This window comes from Rhodnius prolixus, unplaced genomic scaffold, assembly GCF_049639745.1.
Source record: "Rhodnius prolixus isolate KJV_2025 unplaced genomic scaffold, Rpr scaffold_6, whole genome shotgun sequence".
NCBI classification, from domain to species: domain Eukaryota; kingdom Metazoa; phylum Arthropoda; class Insecta; order Hemiptera; family Reduviidae; genus Rhodnius; species Rhodnius prolixus.
Window position 1 is genome coordinate 31,331,947 of NW_027411634.1, and position 23,875 is coordinate 31,355,821.

Here is a 23,875-nt window from a genome sequence, read left to right on the forward strand (position 1 = left end):
GCGGCGAGCAAAGCGGCGCTGATAGCGAAGAGCGAAGCGGCGAAATCAAACACAAGTAAACATATGGGACCGCGCATAGTGGCGAGCAAAGCGAAGATAGAGCAACTCTATCTATTTCTAGTTTTTGTTTTTGCCGCTTCGCTCTTCGCTATCAGCGCCGCTTTGCTCGCCGCTCCACTATGTTTCCAGCCTAAGGCAGTTGTAGCACGTTTCGTCATTGCTTGTCTTTTAAGTCTAGTATGTGGGTTCCACGTGAGCAGTTTTGTCTATGTAGAGCCCAAGGTAGCGCACCAGATCTTTACAAGGAAGAGGATTGCTGTGTTGAAGAGGACAGGTGGACAGGAGCCCCGCCAGAGAGTAAACGTGGCGTGCTGGCATTTCTGTGGGTTCATTTTAATCCTCCACTTCTTGGCCCAGGATTCTATTTTGTGTAAATGTGTCTGAAACTTGTATGAAGCTGATGAAGGATAAAATATTGATTTAAATTTCAGATCCTGCTTACTGACACCAATAATCCCTGAACTCCACTATATTCGTGTTACACCGAACGACTATTTAAGTTCAAAGCTCGTAGAATTGGGTTTATATAACAAGGATATGCCTCTTAATAAATAAATACATAAAATTAGCCTAGGCTAAAAGAATGTGCTGGTAGTTGTTGCCTTCATCAACAGTTTTCTTCTCTTACCAGAACTTCTACCACTAACTCTCCTCACCACACCTTTACACCGCCCAAGATCTCTCATTAACATTTGCATGCTAATTAATTTACAGAGTTTACTCGTGAAGCTCCCCCCACCACGAAATATATGCAAAACGAATTATTTTTTTGGTTCTTTGTTTATCTTTTTTTAATGGAAAATAACTTCAAATTGACCTACATTTGATTGGCATCCATCTTACATTTAAATAGGCATTTCTTTATTATAAAAGTATTATTATTTTCTCCGGGGTCATTGAAAAATAATTTATTTATTTATTTATTTATTTTCAAAGTTATGTTTGCTAGACTACCTTTATTACCGGTCACCCGAGACACAGATCCACCATTTATTTCAATATAACTGCTGTATTCAGATTTAATCTAAAATCAGCACTCTTAGTTGAGTTCATTCTTTTACTAAATAGAGTAACAGCAAATTAAAAACATAAGAAACGATAAAAATATATCTAATTTATAATAAATAACTATTTCACAACGTAATTGATGTGCTAGCAATAAACCAAGTTAAATACGAGGGTCGTTTGAAAAGTCCATGCAAAGTCAGAGAGAGTGCTACCACTGGCGCGTATCGAGGTTATGTTTAGTTAGTAGCATCTCTTGGAAGAACACACACCAAGTTTCAGTCAGATCGGTCTATTTCTTTGTGTTTGGCATTCGTTTGAATCGAGGAAGTCGAGTGATTTTCAAAAAATGGACGAAAAAGAATTTCGTGTGTTGATTAAACACTACTTTATGAAAGGCAAAACGCCTCAGGAGACTAAAGAGAAGCTTGATAAACATTATGGTGACTCTACACCTTCGATTAGAACAGTTTATAAGTGGTTTCAAAATTTTCGGAGTGGCCATATGGGCACAAGTGATGCTGAACGTTCTGGACGCCCTGTTCAGGTTACTACTCCAGAAATCATTGATAAAATCCATGATATGGTGATGGATGATAGAAGAGTGAAGGTGCGTGAGATTTCTAGTGCTGTGGGCATCTCGAATGAACGGGTACATAATATTTTGCATCAACATTTGGACATGACAAAGCTATCCGCAAGATGGGTGCCGCGATTGCTCACGCTTGACCAAAAACGAAATCGTGTGAAGTGTTGCAAGGACGGTTTGCAGCTGTTCCAGAAGAATCCGCAGGACTTTAAGCGTCGTTTCGTCACTGTGGATGAAACATGGATACATCACTACACTCCTGAGACCAAAGAACAATCTAAACAATGTGTTAGCAAGGGGGAATCTGCGCCAAAAAAGGCGAAGACCGTTCCTTCGGCCGGAAAGATTATGGCGACTGTCTTTTGGGATTCGCAAGGAATAATCCTCATCGACTATCTGGAAAAGGGTAAAACTATTACAGGTGCATATTATTCATCGTTATTGGACCGTTTGAAAACCGAGCTGCAAAAAAAACGCCCACGATTGGCCCACAAAAAAGTCCTTTTCCATCACGACAACGCACCAGCTCACACCTCAGCAGTTGTGGTCGCAAAATTAATGAAAATAGGGTTCCAATTCGTTTCACATCCCCCCTATTCTCCAGACTTGACTTCCTCGGACTACTATTTGTTCCCCAATATGAAGAAATGGCTGGCGGGAAAAAGATTTTATTCAAACGAGGAGGTGATTGCAGAAACGAATGACTATTTTTCAGACTTGTACAAATCCTATTATTCGGAAGGGATCAACAAACTAGAGCAGCGTTGGACGAAGTGTATAAGCATAAAAGGAGACTATGTTGAAAAATAAAAAAGGTTTACCCCAAAAAATTAAGTAGTTTTTATTTTTGCACGGACTTTTCAAACGACCCTCGTATGTCTCATATATTTGTCAAAAATAAAGGAAAATAAAAAGTTATTAATAAAAATAGTCTTTCAAAAAGGCGAACTGTCGTTGAAAGTTTACGTTATTGGAAGGAAAAAGTATGAAAGCCCATTTAGCCTTTCAGTTACATTTAAGTTTGGAAACTTTTACAGTTATAACTGTAAGTTTGTTATCATTCGTTTTCACTACCTAGCGCACATTTCTGTCACTAAACTTGTCCAGATTAGTTTGTTACATGACTTGGGATTAAATCTTAGCTATCGAATTATTATTTTATATAAATGTATTCGAGTTGAATTTGCTCCCATTATTTCTTAGGGATCTAATAGTGACGATGGTTTCTAAATTCACGTGGTCTTTGTTTGGCATCCACTTTGAAATAATGTGCCTTATTGATTTCATAAATTAAAATCATATTAATATAACTGCTTAAAATTTGACCTTTTCCGAACTGTTTCGTTACAATTTATTGACAATGTCAACGAAATAATGGCGACCGTTTCAGGTTTTCTTATTTTGAGATCCTTTATTTAAATTCCCCTTTAATAAAATGGTCTGTATTTGTGCGTGTGTATGTTCGTTCAAAAGTTTACAATTCATTTTTTGTACCTACCCAATGGGAACGACCTAAAATACGAAAAAAGTAGATCTATAATTTTATTTGAAAATATCTCTTCGAGAAAACTTTATTATCATCATTTTCTAAAAGGATCTACGCCACTGGTACCACCCAGTTAGAGGTATGTCCAATGACCACCGCCTCCACATCATCCTGCTTATCTCTTCGTGTCTTCCACCACAGTCACGGAAGTGGGAGAAAAAAAAACAAACTAAAGATTAACTTCTTTCTTATAATGAAACTAGATGACGTTATTAAATTTTATTAAACATCATAAAACGTCAAAATTTTAATTAAATCATAAAGTGAAACTAGTGTAGATAGTAATAAAAAGAGTATCAGTGCATTGTGCTAAATAATCTGCCGAGATAAATATGTGGGTTCGATGTCGTGCTGAGTTTATTATTAATGAAAGTTTTAGTTGAAGATATAGTTTTATTAAATAAAATTGGTATTATTTTATAGACAATTAATAAAGCTGATTTTGCGAAGCAATAACTATCCAATTCAATGCAAAATTATTATAATATCAATTTATAACCAGACAAAATAGATAGATCTTCAATTTGAACGTTTTAAAATATCATTTTTGGAAACGCTACTAGAGTTCCACTAAGAATTGGTTTTGGGCTGGCAGAAAATCTGGGATTTTGGGGCAATTAAGGATGCTGTATTAATATTTTTTCCCCCCAAAAAGCCTTTCGATTTAAAAAGAAGAAAAATATTATTAATTTATTACCAACTCGAAAATAAAACACATATTGTAACTCTAACTCAAATTGTACAGCTAGTAAAAGCCGAAACATTACAACGATGTGTACACCAGTGGAAAGTCTACCCCCATTTTTCTCCAAAACTGACCCAAAACAATTCTCTTAGAAAAAATTATTCCTTAAAGCATGAAATATAAATTTTTTTTAAAAAGTCCACTTTTAAGTAAAGTGGAATTTCAAATTCTGAACTTTTAGCGGACTCATTTAATTCTCCTTAATAATTTATGACGAGTTTTTAGATCATTCATTCTACTGTAACACAGCACTTACCGGAAAGCCTAAGAATCTCGCTCTTACTTCCGTTTATTATTAATTGGAAGTGTCCTGAGAAATTGTTTACTGTAATATTAATTACTGAGATATAATTTATTGTAACTATTAATAATTTATAGTTTACAGAAAATTTTTCCAGCCATTTCTGAGTAAATTTTAAAGAAATTAAAAAATAGATTAAATAAATTGGGGTACCTGCGATTTGAGACACTGATTGCTAAGTTACAGTCAAGTCCTCCTCATGGCACCAAATTGAAATAAAAAGCTGTTTTTTCATTTTTGAGAAAAGCACAGATCTTTTTTACTGACTCATTTTTTATAAAAATTTAGCAACACGTCACAGATTCGGAAAGAGAAAGTGAAATAATGACGTGGTAATTTTTATAAAAATTGATTTTAATTTTTTTTTTTATTTTTACTAGATTTAATTTTTTTATTTCGTACATCTTTGCTAGCCAATTCTGCATTAGGAGATTGTATGGAATAACTTCTAAGTAACCCCCATTTAGTTTTAGTAGCGATTGTCTAGGGAGCCTAAAGTCAATACCATGCGGTTAAAGTTAAGCTGTCTGTGGACACAGAGATATCACTCCCTTGTCCTAGAGACAGAGAGAAGGGAAGTAGTCTCTCATGGCTGTACAGGAGTACCAACACCAAAAAACAAATAGCCGTATGATTAGGGTTGGACCCCCATGGGGACTAGATAGTTGTTACAGTCTGTCGAGTCCCTTTTGCCTTATTGCCATCAATTCAGAGTTACATCCTTTTATTGCGGTTATTTCTTTTTTCTGGCTTTAATTCAGTTCAGTTTTAATGACTTTCTTAGACTATTTCAGCAATCTATTTAAAGCTGTTTTGTACTCCATTTTACCCGCCTGAACAGGAAGAAGGTTAAGTAATTGTGTAGATTTTAGAATATTTTGATTTTTCTCCCAGAATTATATTTTGACGTCTCTAGAGAACAAAAAGTGGGTTTCTACAAATTAGTTTAGATGTGTAATTGTCTGTTTAGGGATCAGAATAACGCAAAGACAGAAAATCGAGTTTAAATTCTATACTTCCTGCAGTAAAGGACTCGTCAATAAGCTCTATCACAAAATCAGCCATTCAGAAGATAAAAACCGTTCCTAAAATTTTCTTAAGTTCATTTAAGGGCACTTTTGGAAGAGAGATGCGGGCTCACTCTGAAGAGTCTTTTAAAAAACAAGGACTGTCGTCTTATAATCACTTGCATAAAGTTAATAGGAATTCATCTCTCTTGATATTTTCATCATATATCGGCCTAGGCAGAGTAAAAGCCTTGCATTAGTCAGTGTTTCCTCTATAGTGTAAACATAGTTGAAGTAGAATTCTCAACACCAATATTAATATTAATCTACTACACCCCTGATAATGGTTGAAAATCTTCGAAACCAGTCAATAATCTAATAAACATGTATCCCTCGGATAAAACCATATTTTTCAATCATTAGTTGGAAGAATTAACGGAGGATTTTCGGATTGAAGGGATTGTAATATCTGAAGAATTTGTACGTTCAATTTTGCTCGACTCTGACAGATTTTCAAAATAGTATGGTATTTATTATTTAAATCGTTCGTTGTGGAGGAAAGACTGGATCTGTTATCAAGTAGTCTTTTCCAATAGTATTTCGTCTATGGACGACCCAAGGTAGCGCACTACTTTTGAAGGAATATGAGTTAAATTGTTGTAAACTGTAGGACGAGTGAGGTGACGGAGGTTAGAAGTAATATTTTGGGATTTGGTTTCGTTAAACTGATTTTTCCATTTTTTTAAAAAAAATCATTCTTTTAAGTACCTAAAATTGAAATGGACAATTATTTGAGCAAAAGTAGTTTGTAATATTTATAAACAGGGAAGGGATTAGCTATGAGGTTAGCATACTGGACTCCCACGCGGAGGTCCCGGGTTCGAATCCAGCTGCTGACCCTTAGATTTTCTCTTCTTAGGAGCTTCTTACAGCTCACTGTCCGGCGATGGACAGTGTTGTCTGTAACGAGAGAACACTGTCCGGAGGCCGGCAGTGCACTGGAAAAAGCTCCGGGCGCTAATAACCTCAGCAGTTGATGCGCCCCCCCCCAAAAAAAATTATAAATACAAAATATGGTACTAAAATTTCTAGTTGGATTAAAGTGAGTACCTAATTTGACTTTGTCTAGTTTTCCTTAATTATCTAGTCTAATCTAGTCGACTAAGAGAGTCAATCTAACTTGGACTTAAATGTTAACACTTTAGATTGAAACTAACAGAACATTTGGGTTTGAAACAATGAATCTAGATCAGGGGTCCCCAAACTACGGCCCGCGGGCCACATGCGGCCCCCTGAGGACATTTATCCGGCCCCCGCTGCACTTCAGCGGAAGGGGCATCTCTTTCATTGGTGGTCAGTGAGAGGAGCACTATATTTGGCGGTGCCGCAAAGCGCTGCGTCGCTCATGTACAGTACTACTTCCGATGACGCGGGATGCACGCGTCACGGCTCGAAAGCAGTGTAAAATAACAGCAGAAGTAGGAAGAAAGTCCAAAGCACTATAACTAAACCGGAGCAGGCCCATAGTTCCCACAGAAATACTGGGCAGTTTGATGATTTAAATTTACTTGTTCTTTATTTGAAATATTCTATTTGTTCCCGTTTTTTTTACTTTAAAATAGTTTGTTTTATAGTCCGGCCCTCCAACGGTCTGAGGGGGACAGTGAACTGGCCCCCTGGGTAAAAAGTTTGGGGTCCCCTGATCTAGATGGTGCTCTGAGTAAGCCGTGCGTCGTTTTTCCTTTATTAGATATTATTTTTTAAGTTTTTTGTACGGCAGCTAAACTTCTGTTCAAAATTGCAGTATTAACTAAAAACAAATTTGTAAAATTGAAATGTTAGAAGTCAATTTTAAGTGTTGTGGTACATCCTTTGAGGTAGTTCGGGTAAGTTGTTGTAAGTCGATCTGTTTTCTATCCAATTCTATGGTATTTTTCAGCTCCCAAAGTTCCTAGGTTATCTAGGAATCTAGTGTGAAGATAGATTTCTTTTTATAGTGAATATGAATAATATTTTTTAAAAAACAAAAATTCTACGTTGCGATAAAATGTAATTACCACGAACTGTGGTAAGAGTTAAGTCAATTGTGTGTTTCCAACTTAAAAAAGAAAAAGTAGCTTCTTCGTTGACTGTAACGACTACTTGAGACTGCATTACAGAGTGGAGCTTGATTAAGATGATATAAGAATTTACTGTGTTTTTTCATCTTTTTATTTCAGCCCACGCGAAGGACTCATTTTAAATTCTCTTTAGAGATCCTTTCCTTTTGATAAGAACATCCTTTTCAATTCGCTCACTTGAAGTTTTCTATTAGATTCACTAGTTTCTCGTTTTTTTTTCATTTTACTAATTTATAATGTGGTCCTCATTTACTTATTACTTATAAATAATTCTGAATATTTTACTTCTCAAATTGCAACCTCTCCGTAAATTTTTATTTAAATTTATTTAAAAATTCACAATTTGTGTGTATTTAAGAACACTGTGAGTAAATGAGGGAATAGAGTGGGCTCTGTTAGACGTGAGTAACAACAGGAGAGGAGCTGCTGCTCATTGGTAACAGTTCTGAGGTTATTTCTCTTTTGCTGGTCAATCCCGAAGGAGATCAAAGAGCTACTGGTGCTTCAGTCGGCGTGGATGATTGTCAGAGATGGTAGGAGAGGCAAGAGACTGTACGAAAGGATTAGGGCAATGAGAGTGTGGTATTATTCCTTGGGCTAGCTGCTTTGCGAAAGGAATGTCCGAGTTCAGTGTGTAGTGTCAGATTTGTGACGTAAATAGTGGCACCAACTATTTGTTGTAGATTTTAGATAGAAATATCTGTAATGCTTCATAAGATTTATTCTCAGCATTTCCAGAGACTCTCGCATTTCGCACTGCTACGATGAGTTGAAGTAGCTTTTTCCTGTCTATCGCCGCCAGTATTTTTTGGCTTCTTTCCTTTTTCAAGTCATCCAGTCTCAAAGGCCTTCCTATGTTTTTCAACTCCTTAAGTTTAAATCCTCCATCCATTCCCGTAATACTAGATCTCGCTCATCTGATCTCTCTATATTCCCCTCACACTGTACCTCATCCTTTGACAAGTCCTTCCTTGTACGTGCTATCTCTCTCTGGAACTCCTTGCCTTCATCTGTCCGCCATGCTCCTACCCTATCTATCTTTAAATCTCTTCTATTCAGTTATCTCCTTTCTATTCAGCTTCCTCCGAAATTTTGATTGTTTTAGTTTATTTTCTTAATTTCTATTGTTATTTTTATTTTCACTTTTTGTAAATACTTATTTATTTATTTATTTTCTGTTTAAACACAGGCTCTATTTGTTCCTGTATTTATTCTTAGGGGACAATTGTCCCATAATAATAAATTTCTTTTCTATTCTATTCTACGTAATGTCCGTAAGTTGGTCCGTTTAACTGAACTTCAGAGTTCTAGTCCTTAGGTCCACAAAGATTTTAGTACAGAGTTCTATATTATAGACTTTTTAGTCCCGTCGCTAGTTTAGATCGCCTCATGTTGGTAGAGAATTCGGCAAACTTTGTTCATGGTTTGTCTTTTAATTCCAGTACATGGGTTCCTTGTTAATCGTCTGTCAATAAACATTCCAAGTTAACCCAACCTGGGAAGGCGATTACTATTTAAAGAAGACTGGAGAACAGAAGCCCTACCAGAGAATGAACTTCGGCGTGCTGGTGATTATTAAGGGGTTCAGTTTAATTCTCCATTTATTGTGCACGGTTCTACGATGTGAAGGTGTGTCTGTAATGTGTTGGGTAGCTGATGAAGGATTACTGTGGCTGTGACTCCTGCATGTGTCTGGATGGGAGGTACGCCCGATGTAACATATAAGCTGGGTACTGAACGACGCAGGCTTCACTCCCTGCCTCCTGAATTTAAAACCTTCTTTTTTTTTCCTCGCTTAAAAACAATAATTATAGTACACAAATTATTTATGGAGATTGTGAATGTATGTAAATACTTACTGGACTAGAATTTCCACACAATGAACAGGGAAGCCATTTGCAAACTTTTCGGTTAGTTACACTAATGATGTGAATTAAGTGAGTTGCGGTTCCTCCTGTTTTTTAAAGAATAAAAAAAAACAATGTAGGGGTCCATTTTATTGATTTTATGATGTGTTCAGCCGAAAGCTATTTTGTTGGTTCTTTCAATATTTTTATTGATTATAATATCAGTGCATTGTCGGCCTATGACCGCTGTCTCATTAGAGACCAAACACAGTTCGACGACAGGGGCAATAAGCTCTAGAATAACTTATTGGTTATTATTGGCAGCAAGTTTAGCCTTCTCCTTTCCCAAAACAATCTCTTAAAGCAGAACAACTTTCACTTTTAGAATCAATTTTTAATTAATAAACTAATAAAGGAAGTAATAATAAGTCTTTGATCTGTAAAATTGCTTGAACTTGTTAAGGAAAATTCTAATAATTATTTCGCTTAAAAGAATGGTGATTTTCCTTGTTTTTCCTCAACTTCTTTAAAGTATTTTTACCCCTTCTTTACTGTTTCTTTCGCAGTTTTCAGTTTATAATTTTATTAGAAGGCTGAAATTAATTTCTCCGATAACAAAAAATCTAACATCAGTGTTATTATGAAAATTGAAATCACCTAAATACTTCAACATTCTTTTAGTTGTGGATATTTCTTTCTTCTTTTTTTTTTCTTTTAGAAGGAGAAACATTTTCAGATCTATATTTCAGAGATCTCCGCTGGGGAAACCAAGGGCTCTAAATTGAGCTAATTCTCACTATTTACTTCATTTTTCTTTGGTTAAGGAATTAAGGAGCGTGAGGTTATTGGCGTCTAGAGCTTTTTTTCAGTGTACTGTCACGCTGTGGACAGTGTTCTCTCGTTGCAGACAACACTGTACATCGCCGGACAGTGAGTTGCAAGAAGCTTCTAGGAAGAGAAAAATCTAAGAGGCCAGCAGCTGGATTTGAACCCCTTTACTATTATTATTATAATGTTTATTAATTTCTCAGGCGCCACGGTAGCCGAGCGGTTAGAGGCAAGACCTGCGAAGCTAATGTGTACTGTGGTACTGGGTTCGATTCCCGGTCTTAGGCCTTGCATTTTATTTAATGGTTAATAAAAGAAATTTACAGTAAAGGATGTTTGCTAGTCGCCTCCGTCACACCTGATTGGTAGTTGGACGTTAAGCCCCGCCTGAAAAAATAGGCGATTACTTTACTACTTTACTCTACTATTAATTTCTCGTAACCCTTAAAAATATTAAATAACGTCTCATATTTTCAAAAAATAGGAATTTTGAACAAAAGTACAAGTTTTTAGGTTCCATCTAGGTAACCAAAATGATTTAGGGAATAGTCTGCTTGGGTGCGATAATAGAATACTAAAAGAATACAACAAAAACAAAACTCAAATATTCCGCTTTACGGATTTTGGCCGTTTTTATCCAAAATCCGTAAAGCGGAAGTGTGTCATTGCTGTGGTTTTTTGTTTTTTAAAAATTCCAGTGTCCACCTGTACTAGCAAGGGTTTGCTGCACTTACTAGAACTCTTAATGCCAATTTATGAACAGACTAATGCATTTTAGTACTTCCACTATGTTTGTGCACTTTTCTTTATTAAAATGTTTTTTTATCAATCTGTAAATTGTAATGGAAACATTTTAGGACAGTTCTGGGAACGGTTTTCATTGGTGACCTCTCTCTAAATTTTGGTGTAATCACCGAAATACGTTTTGTTTTTTGTAAACCAATGTCCCACGTTTTTTTTTCTATTCAGACCAGATATTCTGGTCCATCCCATGTTGCATGATTCGTGATGGACGCACGCGTCTTTGCGTGCAGCTGTTTTGCCTCTAGACGCGGTATACGAGGGTCGTTTGAAAAGTCCGTGCAAAGTCAGAGAGATAGCACTACTGGCGCGTATCGAGGTTATGTTTAGTTAGTAGCATCTCTTGGAAGAACATTCACCAAGTTTCAGCCAGATCGGTCTATTTCTTTGTGTTTGGCATTCGGTTTGAATCGAGGAAGTCGAGTGATTTTCAAAAAATGGACGAAAAAGAATTTCGTGTGTTGATTAAACACTACTTTATGAAAGGCAAAACGCCTCAGGAGACTAAAGAGAAGCTTGATAAACATTATGGTGACTCTGCACCTTCGATTAGAACTGTTTATAAGTGGTTTCAAAATTTTCGGAGTGGCCATATGGGCACAAGTGACGCTGAACGTTCTGGACGCCCTGTTGAGGTTACTACTCCAGAAATCATTGATAAAATCCATGATATGGTGATGGATGACAGAAGAGTGAAGGTGCGTGAGATTGCTAGTGCTGTGGGCATCTCGAATGAACGGGTACATAATATTTTGCATCAACATTTGGACATGACAAAGCTATCCGCAAGATGGATGCCGCGATTGCTCACGCTTGACCAAAAACGAAATCGTGTGAAGTGTTGCAAGGACGGTTTGCTGCAGCTGTTCCAGAAGAATCCGCAGGACTTAAAGCGTCGTTTCGTCACTGTGTATGAAGCATGGATACATCACTACACTCCTGAGACTAAAGAACAATCTAAACAATGTGTTACCAAGGGGGAATCTGCGCCAAAAAAGGCGAAGACCGTTCCTTCGGCCGGAAAGATTATGGCGACTGTCTTTTGGGATTCGCAAGGAATAATACCTCATCGACTATCTGGAAAAGGGTAAAACTATTACAGGTGCATATTATTCATCGTTATTGGACCGTTTGAAAACCGAGCTGCAAGAAAAATGCCCACGATTGGCCCACAAAAAAGTCCTTTTCCTTTCACGACAACGCACCAGCTCACACCTCAGCAGTTGTGGTCGCAAAATTGATGGAAATAGGGTTCCAACTCGTTTCACATCCCCCCTATTCTCCAGACTTGGCTCCCTCGGACTACTATTTGTTGCCCAATATGAAGAAATGGCTGGCGGGAAAAAGATTTTATTCAAACGAGTAGGTGATTGTAGAAACGAATGGCTATTTTACAGACTTGGACAAATCCTATTATTCGGAAGGGTTCAACAAACTAGAGCAGCGTTGGACGAAGTGTATAAGCCTAAAAGGAGACTATGTTGAAAAATAAAAAAGGTTTACCCCCAAAAATTAAGTAGTTTTTTATTTTTGCACGGACTTTTCTAACGACCCTCATATTAATTACAAGAAAATAGGCACCACAAAAAACCAGGCATTAGTTTTCTTATTAAGACTTTTAAAAGTCAATTTTTCTTTTAGAAAATCATAGTGATATTTGATTAATATTTATTTCCTAAACCAAGAATTGTTCCTCAACTTTGAATTCAAGCCTTTAAATTGAAAAAGTTTACAACAAAATTTTTTCCTTACAAAATCTAATTTTACTGTTTGTTATGCCTACCATTGTGTTATAATATAAAATCTAATTTTTACCCTGGGATTATTGTTTATTCAACAAACAAAAAGCGGATATTTTGAACAACTAAAGGTAAACTTTTAATTTCCACAATTTGTTTTATCAACTAACAATAGATGTACGTAAGTTTTCTTGTTTAGAAAGTTCAACTGCCACTTTCTATTTGAATTCAGTCACACGTCAACATAAATCTTATTTAACAACTTTGAATTTATTTCGTGTGAACTGTTTCACTTTTCTTTCCCAGTCTTGTTTTCTAAGATATTATTTGGGTAAGAATTTAAATTTTTTTTTTAAATTAATCAATTTAAATATTTATCCTGAGAAATTCATTATTTTCTCCAATTATTGCGCTCTCCATTTAGAGTACAATCTACGAACGTGTTTCATGAGTTTTAAGATTTGATGATCCAGACTTTTCTGGATGAGAATTGATTCTGACCGAATCTGAGATAGTTCTTTTTAAGATTTTGTTGCAAACTAGTAAAAATAATAGACATCAGGACAAACTGGATTCAATCTTGTCTTAGGTATTTCGAACTTTTGTATAGTTATAAAGTGCTGTAATCTATCCGCTACGATTATAATTTAAGTTTCTAAAACTTAAATACAGTTACTGCAATAATTACAGTTACAATTACAGTTGTATAATATTAAAAAGTGTTTATTTAATTATCATTAGGAATTGTAAGTTCAAATTGTTCTGAAAATCATCTATTCTTACCTTTATTTTATTTAGTATTTTTAAAAAATATTTAGTTGTGGAAGAAAAGTTTTGCTATCCTAGTATCTCATGTATTTGTAATTCTGTTGTTGAGAAAAAAAGAAGCCTGGATAATAATGTATTGTTACAAAGTTGTGCTTAAGTTTCTGTATCTTCCTAACTAAACGCAAGCATGTAGAAAGTATCTTCTAACTTTACAACTTAAAACTTTTTAGTTACTTTAAGGAATTTACTTTCTTACTAAGGCCGCATCATTTTCTCATAATTTATGTCTTTTCTCTTTGTTTTTTTAAATACTTTATTTTTGGCCTAACGTTTTTTATATATTCTGTTTACAATACTTGTTTATCTAGTCAGTTAGTTGCAGCGCTTTATCGTTAGTAAACGTTGTATCATTTCACGGATCTACTTGTTGATCTATGATCTATCTAAAAACATTCTGAGTTTATTCTACCCTCGTTCCGTTTCAACCAAACTTTTACTACTCACCAGTATGTAAATGTAATGGGCATTAAACCATCTCGGTGGTACCAGGGTTTCAAGAGGAAACTAGAAGTGGTTGTAATTTGTTTATATCTTCTCTGGAAATGAGAGTTATAAGTTGCAGTTATCCTTACATAAGAACCCATGGGTTATCATGAGGGAGTGTGATGGGCGTATAGGAAGCAGAACAAACCTGTTCTTGGGTAACCCAGAATTTTTTTGCGTGAAGTGGGCGATTGGTTTTGGCGAGTGAATTACTCTGGTTTATGTTTATATAAATTTTACAAATCCTATAAAATTTAACTTTTTATATCTCAATAGCTTTATCTTATTTTTTCAAAAAAGGCAAAAATGTTTTTATTTTATTCAGACAACCCCTCTGACGGTCGTATGACCAAGAGTATGGTCTGTCAGTTGTTTATATTTTTTTTTGTATGTATTATTATTGTATTTTTTCTTTTATAAATAAAGGCTTATTATTATATTATTATTATTATATCTCAATAGCTATTTTAACTAAAAAATTGCTGTTAATACCAGTTATAGAGGAAACTTTTCTCTACAATTGGGTAAAGATTTCATTAAAATCGGAACAATACAAAGAGAGATATAGGGGTTTGAAATTTGAACCATTTACAAATCCACGAAAATATAACCTTCTATATCTCGTTAACTATTATCACTAAAACATAGCTATTTATACCAGTTATTCACTAAGAATACGCATGTTTGGTATTGGCTACTGTAAATCTTTATTGCCAAAACTGTTTTTATTGGTTCAGTACGTTTCGAACCTTCATCAGGAGCTTGAGGACGACATCTAGACGAGTGTGCTGGTTCCTGCGTAGTTAATTCAAAAGGTAGTGGTGAGATTCCCTGAATAGAAATTGTGATGAGCATTGATATAGATATTGTCCGATTGTCCAAACATTCATCACCTGTTTAGTCCAGAAGGTTTCCCAAGTTACCCACAAAGAACATCGGACTTCCAAAGCCACCGAATACCATTCTGTTCCCAACTATTGCCTTGGTTATTGGTACTTTTATTAGGCTTTGCTTGTGCAAAAGGTACTTAGCTACAAAATCTTAACTTATTCCTGAAGAAGCCTTCAAGGATGAGTCTTTTCTTACGTTATCCTTAATCTTATCTTTCATCTTTTAAAAATGCTATTAAAATCTTACATTCTTTGAAATGGCACCCCAGCGTGAGACGCAGAACTGAGCCCTCATCATAGTGGCTTTTATTAGGGTAAAACTAATACTGAATGAAGTCGATTAGGGTAAAACTAATACTGAATGAAGTCGATTAGCACCGAAGTCGACTAGACTACATTCTGAATTAGTAGAAGTGACTTCTGGATCAAAATAGTACACTATTAAAGAGTAAAGAAAGTAAGATAAAAAACTAAATTCTAATTATAATTCAGTAAATTCGCGAGAGTAATTTACTAATTTCAACCAAACTTCCGTAATGATATTTGATGGAGCTCAGCTCTGTAAATATAATTTTTAGATTTTCTACTTTGTAACACTTCCCTTGTCTTCTATACGCTCTTGAAATTTAAGTTGAAATCTGAGTTTCTCAGTTTCTGAAAAATGTGATACGAGATAACAATCAACCTTTTTCTCTTCACTTGCAGCGAGTAATTTGATCCTTCTGTTTAGCATTACATATCTTAGTAGAAGAGTGACACACTATATTTGTATCAGTAAATTAGTTACAAGTGTTGTGAAGGACAAATAACGCAATGCATTACAAATTAACGCAAATGTTCAGGAAAATTTAATTTAAATCTGTATGGTTTTAAGATGATTTGTAGAAGCAAGTATTGCCATTAATTATGGTAGTTTTATTTTGTAATGTTTGTGTACTCCTTTTTTAGATGAAGTAGCTTTCGTGGTAGACTTTTATTCGATTTTGGGTGGATCCCGTGAAAATTGAAAAAACTGGTTCTTACTTTCTCATATTCTACCAGCGGGAGAAAGTACAGAAATGGCAATTTCTTTGTTAAAGTAACCTGAGTCTGAAAGAGCGTTAATTTTTACAGATGGTATTATAATTATAATTATTTATTATTTAAAGTTAATAATATTTTTTAAAAGCATGTCCAATAAATAAATACATGAAGTGCTCATGCACAATACATTATAACCTTCATAACAATAGTATGGGGAAAGCTTAAGATGCGAAGGATACAAAATGCAGGGAAAAGGAAAGAAAAACCTGCAGCTATTTTTTTTTTTTTCAAATTGTTCCATGGAGTTTACGCAAAATTTATCTTAAAAAGTCTATGGAGTTCAAATTTTATATTTAATTTAGGTGACATTTTCAAATTTCTTTGGAGAAAATCGGCCAACCGAATTTTACCACTTTACTGAATTAATTTTTCAGTTTTTCTTTAAGAGAGAGTGAGTGAAAAGTGTATTTCCGAACTGAAAATCGAAAATCTTCATCTCTACGAATAGCTCCACTTAGTACAGAATGAGAAAGTTGAAATTTCCTTTGTCTTTCGGCAAGAGATTTTTTGGTCAGAAGCAACAGTAAACTATCACAAATAAATTACTGCTGCTAGGATTATAAGAGATGTATAATTAGTATTTCCCAGAGTCGTAATTCTCTCAGACAGACATCCAGACGACTGTGCTCTGGTACCTGCGAAGTTAATTCAAAAGGCAGTGGTGAGATTGTCTGGATAGACATTGTGGTGAACATTGTTCCGATGGTCCAGACATTCAGCAACTGTTTGGTCCGAAAGGTTTCTTTTATTATATTAACCTAAAAATATTTCATTGTCTCTTTTCTGTCAATATTTTATATCGAATTTATACAAAGCCTTGTTTTCTCATTAATTATAAATCATTATATAATATTAATAATAAATTTAATATAAAAATATTAATATATAAATTTAATAATATAAATTATAAATTAAATTTAATATACTGCTGTATTCAGTATAAATAACAGAAAGTATTAATAAATACAGCATACTATGGCAGATCTGTTACCTAGACAACCATGGTTTAAGGGAACTGTCACTAATAAATGGGTTGTTACGACAATAAGCAGGCTGAGAGCGAACCACGCTGTGTGCGGATCGTATCTTTACAGGATCAACAAAAGGTCCTCTCCTCTTTGCGTACATTGCAATGAGGAGGAGGATTTCAAACATATAATAATGTTATGTCCACGTTATGTGGTAGAAAGGAAACGAATGTTTGACGACATGTACAGGTATTTAGATGCACCATTTCGCTACGAAGACATAATATTCTCCAGCAACATCTATGTGCTTAAATCTATAGCAGAGCTAGCAATGAAATATGAATGTATTTAAAAGTTATAGCCGATTAGAATGAATGTATGAAAATGATTAGAGAAGGATTACGTGATTTTAATTTCGGTTAAGCTATAAGGATGGCAGGAGCACAGAGTACTGCTCCATCCATTAGTTGTAGTATATGTAAATAGTTGTACATAGTAGAGGGATGAGTGAGTGAAGCGAATGTATTTATAAGTAAGAATGGAGAGTGAGTGATATTCTAGTGATAAGCACCTAGACGATGCTGGCTGTATGGCGGAAGCCAATGCCAAAAAAAAGAGCAAAAAAAATAAATAAAAGAAATTATAAAGTTTGATTTCCCTGCTGTTTCATGTTTCACATTCAAAGAGTATCGTATCTACAGAAATACCAACAAATGTTTTTGAAATAAAAGTTCCTCAAATCTGCTCTTCCGGTAAAAAAAAAAATCAATGAAACTTGGACTAAATCACCGCATGGCTTCCTCTTTCTAAGGAAAATAAAAAAAAATAAAAAAAAAAAATAGTATAAATCCATCTGGAGTTCCTAATATCTATTCCAGACGGTAATTCTATTTATATAAGATTCTATAAGTAAACTGGAATACGTAGCTCCCCTCAGCCCTGGTGAACAGCTCTAGGCCATCAACCCCCCATTGGGGCTCACACATGTTTACTAGCATGGCAACAGTTCTTTAAATGCGCACCCTAAATGGACTTGGGTAACTATGGTAACACTAATGCTATTTTCAGTATATCGCACCAGTGTTTATTATATATCTTAGATATCTTATTTAGAGAAATATCTCATCAAACTGTGTCTGGACCGATCAGTCCTTCTGCTTTACGCTTCGTTAGTTGTCGTCTAGTCGTTATCATTAAATTTGGCCCAAGGTTAGTTGTCTTGTTATCGCCCTCCAAATTAAATGTTTATTACCTTCATTGTTGTAGTCAAGTTCTTCATTAAAGCTGTGAAATCTGTTATGGTGTAGACTGGTAGATCTCCCAATAAATGATAACTCCAGAAATGTCTTGGTAAATAATTATATGAACCTAATAATATTTAATTCTCTCTTTTCTGTCAATTTAATCTCGAATTTATACAAAGCCTTGTTTTCACGTTAATTATAAAAATGATAAATCAATATATAATATTTATAACAAAAATATAAAAAATATTAATATATAAATTTAATAATATAAATTATAAATTAAATTTAATGTACTGGTGTATTCAGTATAAATAAATACAATTAAATTTATAAGTTATCAATGTCTTTTAATTGCGGTATGAAATTTAGTCACCCATGTTTTAAAACCTAAGAGAAACCTTCTTTACACACAGGGGTATAACCTCCAGTGAAGTAACATTTTGTGTTAGTGATGAATATTTTCCTTAAAATACTAATTTAAAACTTATTAACTAAATGGTAGCAACTTATCTACAGCAAGATTACCTACCATGGTTGTGGAAACGATTGTAAGTACGATACAATAAACATAAATAGAAAAATAATAAATTAATTTGGAAAATAAATAGCAATATTTTAAAATTCAATTTTTCCAGTCGTTTTGTTGAAATTTTTGGAGTTTTATCTTCTAAATTATTGGAAACGATTTGCTTGAAAAAAAAATTAATGTTGAACACTTGAGGAAATTGTTGGCAAAAATGGGCACAATTTTTGCAGTCTGTGCTCCAAAAATGGAAGCGAATTTGAAAAGAGATTTGGAAATATTTACATAGTTTGCTTAATGGTGGCGTTTTTATCGGTTTATTAACAGTGAAAGCTATTATTAGTGATAATAATTTATAGAATTGATTAAATGTTTGTCTTCCCTTATTGTTGGATTTCAGTCAGAACACAGTATAAGTCATTTATATTGTTATTATTGATTAATATTAGTCAAGAAAATGATGTTCAATTGAACAAAGTTATTTCCCAGAATTAAATTAAGTATATGCGTGGAATATTTATTAACAACGGTCGTCACTTTCTGTTCACAGCACTCTGTGCAATTATGTTAAAATATGGAGATAAAATTTGACTTTACAAATTCAATTTCGTTGAGGGAAAAGCCGACCTGCCTCAATGTTTGCTTTGGATGTTGTTATCTAGGGGTGCGGCCTTTGTCCGGGTGTAACTCGGTAGTGAAACTTTGTCATGGTGGGGACAGAGAGCTGAATATTGTTGCTACCTTCTTCACTTTCCTCTGCAATCCTCACATACTCTCGTTTATCTAATTTTAAAAATACATCAGTCTGTCTGTTCGGTGGTACCATCACTCTTCTATGTTTGCCCAACCTTCCCCATCACTATACCGTCATAACACTTCCCCCTTCTATCCCGCACACTCAAACCATTTTATCACGGTCTTTAGATCTGAGTGGTGACGTCAGAGCCCTCTCCTGCTCCCGCCTCCGAGAGACAGTGCCGAACCGACCGTTTTTGTTAGTTAAAAAGCTTTCATTCGTGTTTTAACAGTGCAGGTGGGCTCTTACAACAACCTCTACTCTACATATTACGTTTTTGAAAGTTTCTCCTTTCTATGTGTTATTGTTTTCTGCAGTCAAGTGAACTGTTTACTAAATAATGGTACGCGGGGGCGGCGGTGGAGGCCGTCTAGTGGCTGCCACAATAGCCCAATTGGAAAAACAGCAGTATCGTCAACAACACAATAAACAACCAGTGGATAATGATTGCAAAGGTAAGTTTATTTTATTTTATTTTTCATTATTTTTTAATTACTTTTTACCAATTCTAATTTAATTGTGCGCTACTTGAAGTAGACATTTATAAGAGCATCGCATATTCTGGAGGTCTCTTAACCAAAATATTAAAAAGATTTAAAAAATCAAATAAAAGTAACCAGTAAAATTTTCTTTTCCAAAATTATTAATTTTTTTCTGTTCAAACTCTGGTGATTCAAAAAAACTTATGTTACCTATAAAATTTAGTATATCCAAAATGTTCGTCGTTTGTGTACCAATCAAGTCAAAGAAGAAAGAAAATTATATTTAAAAAAATTCCTGGTCTAGTTCATTTTAAACTCTTTTGAACAGGCAAGAGAATTAATTCAGATAATCTCCTTAATTTGACATCTTCCACCTAAAATGGGGTTTCTTTATCTTTAATTTAAAATTGTTTAAATCAATTAAAGAATTTATTCAGATTTTAATTTTGTAATAACTTAAATAAAACGTAAACCCATTTAATAACATTTTAAGTTGTCTGATAGTGATTTCTTTTCTTTGTACATTTAAGTCTCATTTAGAGAGTTGGAAAAAGAATGAATTGTGATTAGCCAGATTGATAAACTAAGTTAGATGTTCCTAAAAAGACTTCTTTTTTTCTATCGCCAAAGAAATTTATTTTAACATTTTAAGATTTAGTAATTAGATAAGTTTTCTTTATTAACCATCTGACAAATTTAAATAAACAGATGCTTTGACTGCCAAAAGATAAAGTTTTGTCTTAGTAAAGTTCTCTTACAGCAATTTTTTAAAAAATTGCAATCCCCTATATTAGTAAAAATGCCTAAACATCTTTTATATCCAGGTTTTTTGCAACATAGTCATCAATAACAGATTTATTTTGTGATTAACGTAATAAAATAACAGCGACCATCTCCTTAATAACTTCAAAAATCAAAATAGATATCATATTTTTTTAAGAAAAAGAAGACGCGAAAAGTGAAAAAACCGCATCAACGAAGCTGCAATTTGATTGATTGCGGTTTATTTGTTTGAGATGATAGTATTGAACTCTCTCAGACTTCTCATTTTTTGAGATATTCTCAAATTGTTAAAGTTGAAACTAAGTATTAGTTTGAATAAAAAAAAAAAGGTAAAAACTTTAGAATTTATTTATAAAGAAACCTGTGGTTCAAATTAGGAATTAAATTGGAATTAGTGTTTTAAAGGAAATGAGGCTGGGGTACCATTACATTTAATGGCTCTTAAGAGGACAGTCTAACCAGAACTGCCCCCAGAAGAGTTTTAAGAACCATTTCCTGGGAAAATGTTTAGGAGTTATCAGGTTTCAAGGAAAATCGTTGCAGCCATTTTCGTGAAAATCTTGAAAAGCAAAAAATCGATTAAGTAAACTAGCTTTTCCGGACGGCTGATTTTTATCCAAAAAAAACCCGCTATTTTCAGTTTTTAAGTTAAGCAATGATTTGATTTTCAGTTAAGTGATGGACAGTGTTGTCTGTAATGAGTGAGCACTGTACGGAGGCCGACAGTACGCTGAAAAAAGCTTCGGGCGCCAATGATCTCTCAGATATCGACTGCCTTAAATTAAAAATAAAGTAAAAATATATATAAAATGACCTGTTTCCGATCATATTAATCAATATTAATAAATATTTCAATAAAAACCCATTAACCATCTTGTGTAATAAACTCACATTATTGCAATTTATAGGTAGATAGATGGTCGTTGTTTTTGTATTAGTAGTTTAATACTAAGTAGTGTAGTTTACTATATTAAATATAATATATATTTACTATATAGTTTACTGTATTAGTGTAGTAGTAGTTGACTACACTACTTAGTAGTCATTTATAGGCAGATATTAGTTGTTAACTACTAAGTAGTGTAGTTTAAAGCAATAACATGATTTCCTGTTTAAACTTTATCTTTCTAAAATTGTTCTTTGTTTACATTACCAACAAGTTAGGTTATTTATTTAATATATTGTTACAGATGTATACTTAATATTAAATAGTTTATTAAATGCAATTTACAGGAAAGACTAGATTAAAAGATAGAAAAATTAATTACTATTAAACCAAATATCTGTAATTTAATTTAATGATAAAAAGATTGCGGGTACAGTCCACCAATATCGCCACCGTACTAGAATAACAATTTGGTCTGAGCAAGGCTATGATGACATATTTTTAGAAATTGTAACATTGCTCTGGTGTTACCTTTTTGTTTGTTTCTATTTTGGTCAGTTATTAGTGATATATAGAATAAATTATTTTTATTCGTCATATTTTGTTAGTTAGATTATGTATTCATTTGGTATTTATGAGTGTGGAGCTGGTATGTCCATTTCTATATTTATCCGCAATGTCGAGGTTATCAGATGAAGAACTCCACCTGCTAGGAGTGTTGGCCAGTAAGTTTTCTTTTACTAGCAGATATTTTATTGAAATTATTAACATTTTTTTTGACAATTGGATTCATCTGAATTTCCAATTAGCCACCAATAAGGGGCTACTTGGACGCCCCAACCTTAAGTGTCTATCTTATCTTATTTATTGCTTTCGCTTCCTCACTTTGCCATAAGAAATTGTTCCCCCATTTGTGCTAGGATTTCGAAATTTAATTAGTTTAAAGTTGGTATGGAAAAAGCAAGTTTGTGTTCGTATATCTTGTCTTCGAATCTAGGTAAAAAGAAAGGTTACTGGATAAACCTTAAGTTGGCGTTTCATTGTGGCTTGATAACCATTTCTTTCTCCCTTAAACTATTTTTTATTAGCTCTTAAATCCTTCGCTCATTTCTGTCACTAATATTCAAAGTCATCGCTGTTATTTCTTATTACAAACAGGAGACACTAACAACTAAAGCTACCAACCAGATTTTGGAGTTTCTTTTTTGGGATTTTCTTCAAAAACTGGCTGTAACATTTTTTTAATACGCACGCGCAGCATTGCTACCTGCAGATCTATAATTTTCTTTAACTCTTAACCATATATATAATAATTTGAAATATTTTTTTATAAAATACTTCTTGAGGTAGTGGTTAGACATTAGCTAGAGGTTATTTGAGGACACAATTAAGTTCCTGCGACTTATTTTTCTAGCCAATAAGGTGACTTCATTACCTATTATCTTCCCCAAGTTTTGAACTCCTACACCTCCCTTTGGAGGAGTACAAATAATATTTTCAGGCGATTAATATTTAATTAAAAATCTTCCCATATCTGAACAGTGAGGAGAATTTCAAGCTGGAGGAAAAGTTAGGACCTTTCGCTTAGTCATCTGGTTCACCAACATTTCTGCCTCGCTCTAATGATCATTTATATTTATAGCCGGGCTCTTACGAGTCTATTGAGGCCGTGGATTTTAATTAAAAACTCATGTGTGCCACATTCATTAGCTTATATTTTACATTCATTTATGAGGGGCATTTTTACGTCTTTTAATTATTTAAAAATAGAGGAACTCTAAAATATTTGCGTTAAAGTTTAAAATTAATAAACAAATAAATTAGAAAGATGGTTGTTTGTATTTTGAATAGCTTCAGAAATCTGATGTTTTGGATACCAAATTCGGGGCACTTCCTTTCTTAAGTTTTATTAGTTCAAAATCTCGAAGCTCTCGGTCAGCAAGAGTTAAGAGAAATAAACTGTTATTTTTAATTAAAAATAAATAAATAAATCATTTTGTGTGCTAATCGTGAAGCCCCATGACGTCATTCATTAAAATAAAACGCCGATTTTTTTTTTTTTTTTTTATAAAAATACAAATAAAATAACAAATGAGGTGAGATTTGAAGAGCTATGGGGGTATATAATTAAACAAAAGCCAGTTCGAAAAATTTCCAACTGGGGAAGGGACATGTCAACATGTCGCACTTGTAATGTACACCTGTATAATGGAAGTCGGACGGACGATAGGGTACGCCCAGCAGCCTGGCAATATCAGATAGCCTGACCAACAACACAACACCGACTGTCACCGGCAGATCCTCTCCTTCTTTCAACA

General features: G+C 34.1%; 1 protein-coding gene across 9 annotated transcripts in view; it reads left to right on the forward strand.

Moving 5' to 3' along the window:
- Liprin-beta (liprin-beta 1) overlaps window positions 1–23,875 on the forward strand; it is a 183,757-nt gene that overhangs the window by 135,167 nt on the left and 24,715 nt on the right. For 3 of the 9 annotated variants that reach the window (XM_074140282.1, XM_074140286.1, XM_074140285.1), the window contains exons 1-2: window positions 18,498–18,635; window positions 19,724–19,861. The exons of 4 other annotated variants lie outside the window; for them this stretch is intronic. In XM_074140282.1, the coding sequence (XP_073996383.1) occupies window positions 19,747–19,861 (115 nt within the window). In that variant the 5' untranslated portion in view covers window positions 18,498–18,635; window positions 19,724–19,746. Of the gene's footprint in view, window positions 1–18,497; window positions 18,636–19,723; window positions 19,862–22,143; window positions 22,283–23,875 lie in introns of those variants that run through there. 2 more of the 9 variants (XM_074140283.1, XM_074140284.1) reach the window with 2 other exon arrangements.